Source organism: Nerophis lumbriciformis, linkage group LG04 (assembly GCF_033978685.3).
Source record: "Nerophis lumbriciformis linkage group LG04, RoL_Nlum_v2.1, whole genome shotgun sequence".
Classification (NCBI taxonomy): domain Eukaryota; kingdom Metazoa; phylum Chordata; class Actinopteri; order Syngnathiformes; family Syngnathidae; genus Nerophis; species Nerophis lumbriciformis.
Window position 1 is genome coordinate 55,274,734 of NC_084551.2, and position 13,290 is coordinate 55,288,023.

At 37.3% G+C, this 13,290-nt stretch overlaps 1 protein-coding gene across 2 annotated transcripts in view; it reads right to left on the minus strand.

Annotated features, from left to right (window-relative positions):
- cacng8b (calcium channel, voltage-dependent, gamma subunit 8b) overlaps positions 1–13,290 on the minus strand; it is a 74,368-nt gene that overhangs the window by 2,245 nt on the left and 58,833 nt on the right. For both annotated transcript variants that reach the window (XM_072913066.1, XM_061957510.2), the window contains one exon: positions 5,544–5,684. In XM_072913066.1, coding sequence (XP_072769167.1) covers positions 5,544–5,684 — 141 coding nt within the window. The remainder of the gene's footprint in view (positions 1–5,543; positions 5,685–13,290) is intronic.

Sequence of the window (13,290 nt, forward strand, 5' to 3'; positions counted from 1 at the left end):
TGTTAGCATTCTTCTAAGACAGGTAACAAAAACCATGATTTTTAGGTTTAAACAAATAAAATGAGCTAACATGCTAACATTAGCATTATCACATAGGAAATGTTAGCGTTCTTCTAAGACAGGTAACCAAAACCACGATTTTTAGGTTTCAACAAATAAAATGAGCTAACATGCTAGCATAAAACGTTAGCATATTACCATAGAAAAAGCTAGCATGCTAACATTAGCATGATCACATAGGAAATGTTAGCGTTCTTCTAAGACAGGTAAACAAAACCATGATTTTTAGGTTTAAACAAATAAAATGAGCTAACATGCTAACATTAGCATTATCACATAGGAAATGTTAGCGTTCTTCTAATACAGGTAACCAAAACCACGATTTTTAGGTTTCAACAAATAAAATGAGCTAACATGCTAGCATAAAACGTTAGCATATTACCATAGAAAAAGCTAGCATGCTAACATTAGCATGATCACATAGGTAATGTTAGCGTTCTTCTAAGACAGGTAAACAAAACCATGATTTTTGGGTTCAAACAAATAAAATGAGCTAACATGCTAACATTAGCATTATCACATAGGAAATGTTAGCGTTCTTCTAATACAGGTAACCAAATCCACGATTTTTAGGTTTCAACAAATAAAATGAGCTAACATGCTAGCATAAAACGTTAGCATATTACCATAGAAAAAGCTAGCATGCTAACATTAGCATGATCACATAGGAAATGTTAGCGTTCTTCTAAGACAGGTAAACAAAACCATGATTTTTAGGTTTAAACAAATAAAATGAGCTAACATGCTAACGTTAGCATTATCACATAGGAAATGTTAGCGTTCTTCTAAGACAGGTGACCAAAGCCGTGATTTTTAGGTTTAAACAAATAAAATTAGCTAACATGCTAGCATAAAACGCTAGCATATTACCATAGAAAAAGCTAGCATGCTAACATTAGCATGATCACATAGGAAATGTTAGCGTTCTTCTAAGACAGGTAAACAAAACCATGATTTTTAGGTTTAAACAAATAAAATGAGCTAACATGCTAACGTTAGCATTATCACATAGGAAATGTTAGCGTTCTTCTAAGACAGGTGACCAAAGCAGTGATTTTTAGGTTCAAACAAATAAAATTAGCTAACATGCTAGCATAAAACGTTAGCATATTACAATAGAAAAAGCTAGCATGCTAACATTAGCATGATCACATAGGAAATGTTAGCGTTCTTCTAAGACAGGTAACAAAAAACATGATTTTTAGATTTAAGCAAATAAAATTAGCTAACATGCTAACGTTAGCATTATCACATAGGAAATGTTAGCATTCTTCTAAGACAGGTAACAAAAACCATGATTTTTAGGTTTAAACAAATAAACTTAGCTAACATGCTAGCATAAAACGTTAGCATATTACCATAGGAAAAGCTAGCATGCTAACATTATCATGATCACATAGGAAATGTTAGCGTTCTTCTAAGACAGGTAACCAAAACCATGATTTTTAGGTTTAAACAAATAAAATGAGCTAACATGCTAGCATAAAACGTTAGCATTATCACATAGGAAATGTTAGCGTTCTTCTAAGACAGGAAACAAAAACCACGATTTTTAGGTTTCAACAAACAAAATGAGCTACCATGTTAGCATGCTAATGTTAGCATTATCACATAGGAAATGTTAGCGTTCTTCTAATACAGGTAACAAAAACCATGATTTTTAGGTTTAAACAAATAAAATTAGCTAACATGCTAGCATAAAACGTTAGCATATTACCATAGGAAAAGCTACCATGCTAACATTAGCATGATCACATAGGAAATGTTAGCGTTCTTCTAAGACAGGTAACCAAAACCATGATTTTTAGGTTTCAACAAACAAAATGAGCTACCATGTTAGCATGCTAATGTTAGCATTATCACATAGGAAATGTTAGCGTTCTTCTAATACAGGTAACAAAAACTATGATTTTTAGGTTTAAACAAATAAAATTAGCTATCATGCTAGCATAAAACGTTAGCATATTACCATAGGAAAAGCTAGCATGCTAACATTAGCATGATCACATAGGAAATATTAGCGTTCTTCTAAGACAGGTAGCAAAACCATGATTTTTAGGTTTAAACAAATAAAATGAGCTAACATGCTAGCATTAAACGTTAGCATTTTCACATAGGAAATGTTAGCGTTCTTCTAAGACAGGTAACAAAAACCATGATTTTTAGGTTTAAACAAATAAAATGAGCTAACATGCTAACGTTAGCATTATCACATAGGAAATGTTAGCGTTCTTCTAATACAGGTAACAAAAACTATGATTTTTAGGTTTAAACCAATAAAATGAGCTAACATGCTAACATGCTAACGTTAGCATTATCACATAGGAAATGTTAGCGTTCTTCTAATACAGGTAACAAAAACTATGATTTTTAGGTTTAAACAAATAAATTTAGCTAACTTGCTAGCATAAAACATTAGCATATTACCATAGGAAAAGCTAGCATGCTAACATTAGCATGATCACATAGGAAATATTAGCGTTCTTCTAAGACAGGTAACAAAAACCATGATTTTTAGGTTTAAACAAATAAAATGAGCTAACATGCTAGCATGCTAGCGTTAGCAGTATCACATAGGAAATGTTAGCGTTCTTCTAAGACAGGTAACAAAAACCACGATTTTTAGGTTTCAACAAACAAAATGAGCTACCATGTTAGCATGCTAATGTTCGCATGATCACATAGGAAATGTTAGCGTTCTTCTAATACAGGTAACAAAAACTATGATTTTTAGGTTTGAACAAATAAAAATAGCTAACATGCTAGCATAAAACATTAGCATATTACCATAGGAAAAGCTAGCATGCTAACATTAGCATGATCACATAGGAAATATTAGCGTTCTTCTAAGACAGGTAGCAAAAACCATGATTTTTAGGTTTAAACAAATAAAATGAGCTAACATGCTAGCATTAAACGTTAGCATTATCACATAGGAAATGTTAGCGTTCTTCTAAGACAGGTAACAAAAACCATGATTTTTAGGTTCAAACAAATCAAATGAGCTAACATGCTAACGTTAGCATTATCACATAGGAAATGTTAGCGTTCTTCTAATACAGGTAACAAAAACCATGATTTTTAGGTTTAAACAAATAAAATTAGCTAACATGCTAGCATAAAACGTTAGCATATTACCATAGGAAAAGCTAGCATGCTAACATTAGCATGATCACACAGGAAATGTTAGCGTTCTTCTAAGACAGGTAGCCAAAACCATGATTTTTAGGTTTAAACAAATAAAATGAGCTAACATGCTAGCATAAAACGATAGCATTATCACATAGGAAATGTTAGCGTTCTTCTAAGACAGGAAACAAAAACCACGATTTTTAGGTTTCAACAAACAAAATGAGCTACCATGTTAGCATGCCAATGTTAGCATTATCACATAGGAAATGTTAGCGTTCTTCTAATACAGGTAACAAAAACCATGATTTTTAGGTTTAAACAAATACAATTAGCTAACATGCTAGCATAAAAAGTTAGCATATTACCATAGGAAAAGCGAGCATGCTAACATTAGCATGATCACATAGGAAATGTTAGCGTTCTTCTAAGACAGGTAACAAAAACTATGATTTTTAGGTTTAAACAAATAAAATGAGCTAACATGCTAGCATGCTAGCATTAGCATTATCACATAGGAAATGTTAGCGTTCTTCTAAGACAGGTAACAAAAACCACGATTTTTAGGTTTCAACAAACAAAATGAGCTACCATGTTAGTATGCTAATGTTAGCATTATCACATAGGAAATGTTAGCGTTCTTCTAATACAGGTAACAAAAACCATGATTTTTAGGTTTAAACAAATAAAATGAGCTAACATGCTAGCATAAAACGTTAGCGTATTATCATAGGAAAAGCTAGCATGCTAACATTAGCATGATCACATAGGAAATGTTAGCGTTCTTCTAAGACAGGTAACCAAAACCTGATTTTTAGGTTTAAACAAATAAAATGAGCTACCATGTTAGATTGCTAACGTTAGCATTACCACATAGGAAATGTTAGCGTTCTTCTAAGACAGGTAACAAAAACCACGATTTTTAGGTTTAAACAAATAAAATGAGCTAACATGCTAACATAAAATGTTAGCATATTACCATCGGAAAAGATAGCGTTCTTCTAATACAAGTAACAAAACAGTTTTTTTTAGGTTTAAACAAATAAAAAAAGCATAAAACGTTAGCATAATGCCATAGGAAAAGTTAGCGTACTTCTAAGAGGGTGCTATGTATCAAAACCCATGATTTTTAGGCCGAAACGAATACATTTAGCAAACAAAGATTACATAAAACGTTAGCATGATACCATAGGAAAAGTTAGCGTACTTCTAAGACAGGTAATAAAAATCATGATTTTTAGGTTTAAAAAAAAAAATTAACCAACACGCTAGCATAAAACATTAGCATGATAACACAGAAATATTTAGCTCACTTCTAAGACGGCGCCAAGTGTCAAAACCCATGATTTTTTGGTATAAACAAATTAAATTAGCAAAAATGCTAGCATAAAATGTTAGCATGCGAACATGGAAAAGGTCTGCATATTTTTAAGATGGCGCCAAATATCAAAAGCCATGATTTTTAGGTTTAAACAAATAAAATTAGTTATGATGCAAGCATACAACGTTAGCATGCTAACATGGGAAAAGTTAGCGTACTTCTAAGATGGCTCCAAGTATCAAACCCCATGAGTTTTAGGTTCAAACAAATGAGCCAACATGCTAGCATAACAAGTTAGCATGCTAACATAGAAAAAGTCAGCATATTTTTAAGATGGCGCAAATGATCAAAACACATGATTTTTAGGTTTAAACGGATAAAATGTGCAAAAATGCTAGCATAAAACATTGTAAACAGGAACATTCAGCATATTTTTAAGATGGCGCCAAAAAGCAAAAGCCATGATTTTTAGGTTTAAACAAATAAAATGAACTAACATGATAGCATAAAATGTTGGCATGTGAACATAAGACAAGTTAGCATACTTCTAAGATGGCGCCGAAAATCAAAAGTTAGCATGCTAACATAGGAAACTTATCATATTTCTAAGATGGCGCTAAATATCAAAAGCCAATATTTCTTGGGTTTAAACAAATAAAATGAGCTAATATGGTAGCATACAAAGTTAGCATGCTAACATAAAAAATTCTGGGTATTCTGGGATATTTGGGAAATTTATATTTCTATGACTTAGGAAATGTTTTATCGAATATATATTTTTTTTATAGATATCGATCATGTGTCACGATAGATGTTGATATCTACCCAGCCCTATTTGAAGTATCCACAGCGTTGTCGACACTTCCTCCCCTACCCCCGCTGGGAATGAAGCTTTCCCCACTACATGTACTCCGTGGCCCTGCTACATGTACACCATGGCCCCGCTACATGTACATTGTGGCCCCGCTACATGTACATTGTGGCCCCGCTACATGTACATTGTGGCCCCGCTACATGTACATGCACACGCCACCTGCAGCCACGAAGAGGATGCCGGCTCCCAGGATGATGTTCCGCTTGCTCTTGTAGAAGCGACTGGCAGCGATGCAAACTCCTCCCAGCAGCAGCAGGATGGCACTGAGGATGGGGAAGATGTTGGAGGCTCTCACCACGCCTGCCACCACAAACAACAACATGCACACATGTTAGCATTCTAGGGTTGGAAAGTAATGACATCCTAAAATATACTCTGTTGCGTTTTTGACCAGTTGTTCCTCCCAGGGAATTCAAGTCACAAGTCGCTCCCAAGCTCTTTACGACACTTAAAGCTGAGTTGAAAAACCACCAGAGACAGAATAAGTATTTTGTAATATATTTGCAAAGCTTTGCAGATATACATTGAGACCAGTCCAGCATAGAACATTCAATTGCGCCGCTAAGATGGTCTGTCCCCCCTTGACCAAACCCTCTCCCCTCTTAAGTCCCTGGCAGTCATGTCTCTCTAGCCAAAACAAATGCCCATTATCGCTCTTTCTAACATTCCAAAGCTTCAAGGTTAACACACACAGTTTACTTGCAGACAAACAGAAAGAGAACAAATGGAAAAACACGAGCTGTTTTCAAATATGACTATGAATTAAAAGAAGTAACACTTAAATTTGGATATATGTAAATATCTGCCTCCGACAACTCTCATGGACTTCAAACTGCCAAGAACATTCTCACTCTCAGGACTTTCCTCTCCCAGCATGCACCAGACATTGATACAACCTTGATATATACGTACACGACCTTCAAAACTGACCTTGAGACAACGTTGCAAAATAGTTGTAAACTGAGACAATGTTGGATCCACGTTGTTGGTTGGGAAATGACCAAAATTCAATGGTCAAATCAACGTCACAGCCTGACGTTGATTAAAGGTTGTCAAAAAGCATGTTGTTTCAACGATATGTTTGAGTTGTCGAATATCGGTTGGGAAATGACCACATTTCAATGGTCAAATCAACGTCTGAACCTGACGTTGATTAAACGTTGTCAAAAAGCATGTTGTTTCAACGTTGTATTTGTGTTGTAGAATATTAGGTTGGGAAATGACCAAACTTCAATGGTCAAATCAATGTCAGAACCCAACATTGATTTAACGTTAAAAAGTATGTTGTTTCAACGTTGTATTTATGTTGTAGAATAATGGTTGGGAAATGACCAAATTTCAATGGTCAAATCAATGTCACAACCCAACATTGATTAAACGTTGTCAAAAAGCATGTTGTTTCAACGTTGTATTTGTGTTGTAGAATATTAGGTTGGGAAATGACCAAAATTCAATGGTCAAATCGATGTCAGAACCCAACTTTGATTTAACGTTAAAAAGTATGTTGTTTCAACGTTGTATTTATGTTGTAGAATAATGGTTGGGAAATGACCAAAATTCAATGGTCAAATCGATGTCAGAACCCAACATTGATTTAACGTTAAAAAGTATGTTGTTTCAACGTTGTATTTATGTTGTAGAATATTGGTTGGGAAATGACCATATTTCAATGGTCAAATCAACGTCTGAAACTGACGTTGATTAAACGTTGTCAAAAAGCATGTTGTTTCAACGTTGTATTTGTGTTGTAGAATATTAGGTTGGAAAATGACCAAAATTCAATGGTCAAATCAACGTAAGAACCCAACATTGAATAAATGTCGTCAAAAAGCATGTTGTTTCAACGATATGTTTGAGTTGTAGAATATCGGTTGGGAAATGACCAAATTTCAATGGTCAAATCAACGTCTGAACCTGAGATGTCACACAAATTGCAACACAAACACACGGATCTGATTACACACACACAAGTCAAAATATAAACACACAGATTAAAACATGGACACGTGATTCGGATTAAAGACGCAGAAATTGCAAATAGTTTTGCAAGAACAATATTTCCATACAGACGATTTCTGTTTTTACACACCCAAAAATCTAAATACTGACACACAAATTAAGATATGGAGATGTGAGTCGGATTACAGACACACAGATTGAGATACGCATTCGCAAATAGTTTTGCTACTATACTACTTCCATATATCTGGCCGTACTTCAATCTCTGTCTGTATAAAAATGTGTGTTTGTGTATTCAGATTTGTGTGAAGCAGGAACCTTGATTGGCTGTTTTTTTTTTTGCATGTAACCTTTGCCGCAAAATATTTATTTTTTTACACACAGATCAAAATATGGACAGACAGATGTTTTTATTACAAACACACAAATAAAATAAAAAAACATCACACAAATTAAAACACGAACACACAGACACATACAGACAAATGGAAATACAGACACACAAGTTAAAACTCGGACAGGTGAATCAGATTACAGACACACATTGAGGTATGCATTTGCAAATTCTGCTATAATAATACTTCCATACTGACAGATTTTTATTTGACATCTCCAAGGTTCCTCATAGTCATTCACATCGACGTCCCACTGGGGTGAGTTTTTCCTTGCCCTTATGTGGGCTCTGTACCGAGGATGTCGTTGTGGCTTGTGCAGCCCTTTGAGACACTTGTGATTTAGGGCTATATACATAAACATTGATTGATTGATTGATCGAATGTGAATTTCATGGAAATTTGGGAATTTGGGGAAAAGCGGGAATTTTTTTTAAAATGGTAAAAAACTTGAATGGTCTGAAAGAGTTGAAATGGTTGTTTTTTTCAAATTGTTTGAGAAATGTGGAAGGAGTAGTCGCCAGAAAAAAGGGTAGAAATAGGGCTTGGGAAAACCAGGAATTCTGGAAAATCCTGGAATTTTTTTGAACCTGGAAAATGTAGTTTACATTTCCAGGATGAGGGGAATGTGTTGAAGGTGGAATGGTTTGAATAGGTTGAAAAATGTGGAAAAGGTGGAAGTTTGAAAAATGGTCAATTCATTTTGAATGGGAAAAATGTCCCGGAAAACCTGGAATTCTGGGAAATCTGGGAATTTTTGGTATTTGTCAAGGGAAAGCCCGCGATTCCCGAATAGGCTGAACAGTTTGAAGTTGGAATGGTTTGAATTGGGACAAAAATATGGACGGTAGAGTGCGCCAAAATCTGGTGAAGAAGAATAAATAGAATAAGTTTGGTGTAGAAAAGCATATGTGTGAATGTTTTGGAGCATTCACACAATTACATGGAAAAAAGAAAAAAAATAATCGCATATTTTTCCTTAAAAACATCAAAAATTTTCTTTCAAAAAAAGATATGACATAGTTTGTGTTCCTGTTCAACATGGCCTAAATATTCCATTTACTGTAAACTCCTTCTCTTTTGCACTTGACTGACCAGTACGGTTGACTTGTATGGCCATCACACACACACACACACACACACACACACACACACACACACACACACACACACACACACACACACACACACACACACACACACACACACACACACACACACACACACACACACACACACACACACACACACACACACACACACACGTCGCTCATCAGAGACAAGTAGGCCACAGCAAAGAAAATGCCATGTAAATGCCAACAAGATGGCCGTGCAGCATAAAGAAGCGAGTGTGTGTGTGACGAGAGCACAAAGATTCCCCCGCTGGGCACCGAGTGTCAACCACTACATTATTGTACATAAATACTATCTCAGTCTGTCTGTCTTTTCATTTGTGTGTCCGTATTTCCATTTGTGTGTGTGTACTCAGATCTGAGTTTTGATTTGTGTGTCCGTATTTCCATTTGTGTGTGTGTACTCATATCTGAGTTTTAATTTGTGTGTCCGTATTTCCATTTGCGTGTGTGTACTCAGATCTGAGTTTTGATTTGTGTGTCTGTATTTCCATTTGTTTGTGTGTGTACTCAGATCTGAGTTTTAATTTGTGTGACGGTATTTCCATTTGTGTGTGTGTACTCATATTTAAGTTTTAATTTGTGTGACCGTATTTCCATTTGTTTGTGTGTGTACTCAGATCTGAGTTTTAATTTGTGTGTCTGTATTTCCATTTGCGTGTGTGTACTCAGATCTGAGTTTTGATTTGTGTGTCAGTATTTCCATTTGTTTGTATGTGTACTCAGATCTGAGTTTTGATTTGTGTGTCCGTATTTTCATTTGTGTGTGTGTGTACTCAGATCTGAGTTTTAATTTGTGTGTCCGTATTTCCATTTGTTTGTGTGTGTACTCAGATCTGAGTTTTAATTTGTGTGTCCGTATTTCCATTTGTTTGTGTGTGTACTCAGATCTGAGTTTTAATTTGTGTGACCGTATTTCCATTTGTGTGTGTAGTCATATCTGAGTTTTAATTTGTGTGTCCGTATATTCATTTGTGTGTGTGTGTACTAGAGATGCGCGGTTTGCGGGCACAACCGCGGAGTCCGCGGATTATCCGCGAATCGGGCGGATGAAATTTAAAAAAATTAGATTTTATCAGCGGGTCGGGTCGGGTCGGGTCGGGTCGGGCGATTAAAATTAAAAAAAATTAGATTTTAAATAGATTCAGGCGGGTGGCAGTTAAACCAATTCGGAAATATGATGTAGCGGCTAGCTATGGGGTGTTAGCCAATGGCTTTGGCTGGGGGGCGGGACTTCCGGGCAAGTTAGGGAAGTGACGTTGTTGACAGGAAGTGTTAGTTCGAGTTTTGCCGGAAAAGAGGGGAGACGCACATTGGAGCTGTTGTGTGGTTACATTGCATCTTATTACAATAAATACGAGACAAACGAATAAGTCTATGAGCCTACGTTCCTGGGAACATTACAATATATACATAGTTAAATGTTGTTACCCACATACGAAAAACGAGCAGGCACCTGCTGCATATGCCACAACAGAAGAAAAAAAAAAAAAGAGATGGACACTTTTACGGAGCGGAGAAGGCCCCCGACGCCTCGCGGGGGTCCGGGACCGAGGCCCCTTCCCCCGAGAGGGCCCCACCGGGAGCCGTAGCTGAGGCGATCCGCGAGAAGGGCCCGACGCACGTCCAGGGTCACTACCGCGCCCACCGCACCGACACCCCGCCTCGTCCGCCTTCGCCGCGGCCGGCGTCACGCGCAGCAGGTAAGCAGCTTACCTGCCCGCCACCCCCGTGGCCGGGGGCTCCGCCCGCGCAGCTTACCTGCCCGCCACCCCTGTTGCCGGGGGCGCGTAACAGGGGTCACTCCGCGCGCAGTGCGCTCACGAAAGGGGTGGGGCTCACCCTGGTTGATATAGACAGCAGCTAGGACGGTGGCCATGGAAGTTGGAACCCGCTAAGGAATGTGTAACAACCCACCTGCCGAATCAACTAGCCCTGAAAATGGATGGCGCTGGAGCGTCGGGCCCATATACCCGGCCGTCGCCGGCAGCGAGACGCGCTTGGAGGTGCGCTCAGCGCGGCTCCCATATGATTGCGCACTGGTGTGCGTCTGGGTCGTGACAGCGTGGCACGCGAATGTCTGTGCTGCGTTGGATCAGTCTCCTTTCTTTAACAGGCAAAAGCTTTATAACCTCACTAATGCCTTGCATCGTCTATATTAGATATATAACAACGAGCGGGTGCGGGCGGATGGCGGGCGGATGCAGTTCTGATCAAATGTTAGATCGGGTGGATTGCGGATGGTTGACGACTTTCTGATGCGGTTGCGGATGAAATAATTGCCTATCCGCGCATCTCTAGTGTGTACTCAGATCTGAGTTTTAATTTGTGTGTCCGTATTTCCATTTGTTTGTGTGTGTACTCAGATCTGAGTTTTAATTTGCGTGACCGTATTTCCATTTGTTTGTGTGTGTACTCAGATCTGAGTTTTAATTTGTGTGTCCGTATTTCCATTTGTTTGTGTGTGTACTCAGATCTGAGTTTTAATTTGTGTGACCGTATTTCCATTTGTGTGTGTACTCAGATCTGAGTTTTGATTTGGGTGTCTGTATTTCCATTTGTGTGTACTCAGATCTGAGTTTTAATTTGTGTGTCCGTATTTCCATTTGTTTGTGTATGTACTCAGATCTGAGTTTTGATTTGTGTGACAGTATTTCCATTTGTGTGTGTACTCAGATCTGAGTTTTAATTTGTGCGTCCGTATTTCCATTTGTTTGTGTGTGTACTCAGATCTGAGTTTTAATTTGTGTGACCGTATTTCCATTTGTATGTGTACTCAGATCTGAGTTTGAATTGTGTGTCCGTATTTCCATTTGTGTGTGTGTACTCAGATCTGAGTTTTAATTTGTGTGACCGTATTTCCATTTGTGAGTGTGTACTCAGATCTGTGTTTTAATTTGTGTGTCTGTATTTCCATGTGTGTGTGTGTACTCAGATCTGAGTTTTAATTTGTGTGACCGTATTTCCATTTGTTTGTGTATGTACTCAGATCTGAGTTTTGATTTGTGTGACGGTATTTCCATTTGTGTGTGTGTACTCAGATCTGTGTTTTATTTTGTGTGTCTGTATTTCCATTTGTGTGTGTGTACTCAGATCTGAGTTTTGATTTGTGTGTCTGTATTTCCATTTGTTTGTGTGTGTACTCAGATCTGAGTTTTGATTTGTGTGTCCGTATTTCCATTTGTGTGTGTGTGTACTCAGATCTGAGTTTTAATTTGTGTGTCCGTATTTCCATTTGTGTGTGTGTACTCAGATCTGAGTTTTGATTTGTGTGTCCGTATTTCCATTTGTGTGTGTGTACTCAGATCTGAGTTTTGATTTGTGTGTCCGTATTTCCATTTGTTTGTGTGTGTACTCAGATCTGAGTATTGATTTGTGTGTCCGTATTTCCATTTGTGTGTGTGTACTCAGATCTGAGTTTGAATTTGTGTGACCGTATTTCCATTTGTGAGTGTGTACTCAGATCTGTGTTTTAATTTGTGTGTCTGTATTTCCATGTGTGTGTGTGTACTCAGATCTGAGTTTTAATTTGTGTGACCGTATTTCCATTTGTTTGTGTATGTACTCAGATCTGAGTTTTGATTTGTGTGTCTGTATTTCCATTTGTGTGTGTGTACTCAGATCTGAGTTTTGATTTGTGTGTCTGTATTTCCATTTGTTTGTGTGTACTCAGATCTGAGTTTTGATTTGTGTGTCTGTATTTCCATTTGTTTGTGTGTGTACTCAGATCTGAGTTTTGATTTGTGTGTCCGTATTTCCATTTGTGTGTGTGTGTACTCAGATCTGAGTTTTAATTTGTGTGTCCGTATTTCCATTTGTGTGTGTGTACTCAGATCTGAGTTTTAATTTGTGTGTCCGTATTTCCATTTGTTTGTGTATGTACTCAGATCTGAGTTTTAATTTGTGTGACGGTATTTCCATTTGTGTGTGTGTACTCAGATCTGAGTTTTGATTTGTGTGTCCGTATTTCCATTTGTTTGTGTGTGTACTCAGATCTGAGTATTGATTTGTGTGTCCGTATTTCCATTTGTGTGTGTGTACTCAGATCTGAGTTTGAATTTGTGTGTCCGTATTTCCATTTGTGTGTGTGTACTCAGATCTGAGTTTTGATTTGTGTGTCTGTATTTCCATTTGTTTGTGTGTGTAGTCAGATCTGAGTTTTAATTTGTGTGTCCGTATTTCCATTTTTGTGTGCGTACTCAGATCTAAATTTTGATTTGTGTGTCCGTATTTCCATTTGTTTGTGTGTGTACTCAGATATGAGTTTTGTGCGTCCGTATTTACATTTGTTTGTGTGTGTACTCAGATCTGAGTTTTGATTTGTGTGACCGTATTTCCATTTGTGTGTGTGTACTCATCTCTGAGTTTTAATTTGTGTGACCGTCTGTGTGTAAACAAGGAGTGTCTTTTTACACAGCAGAG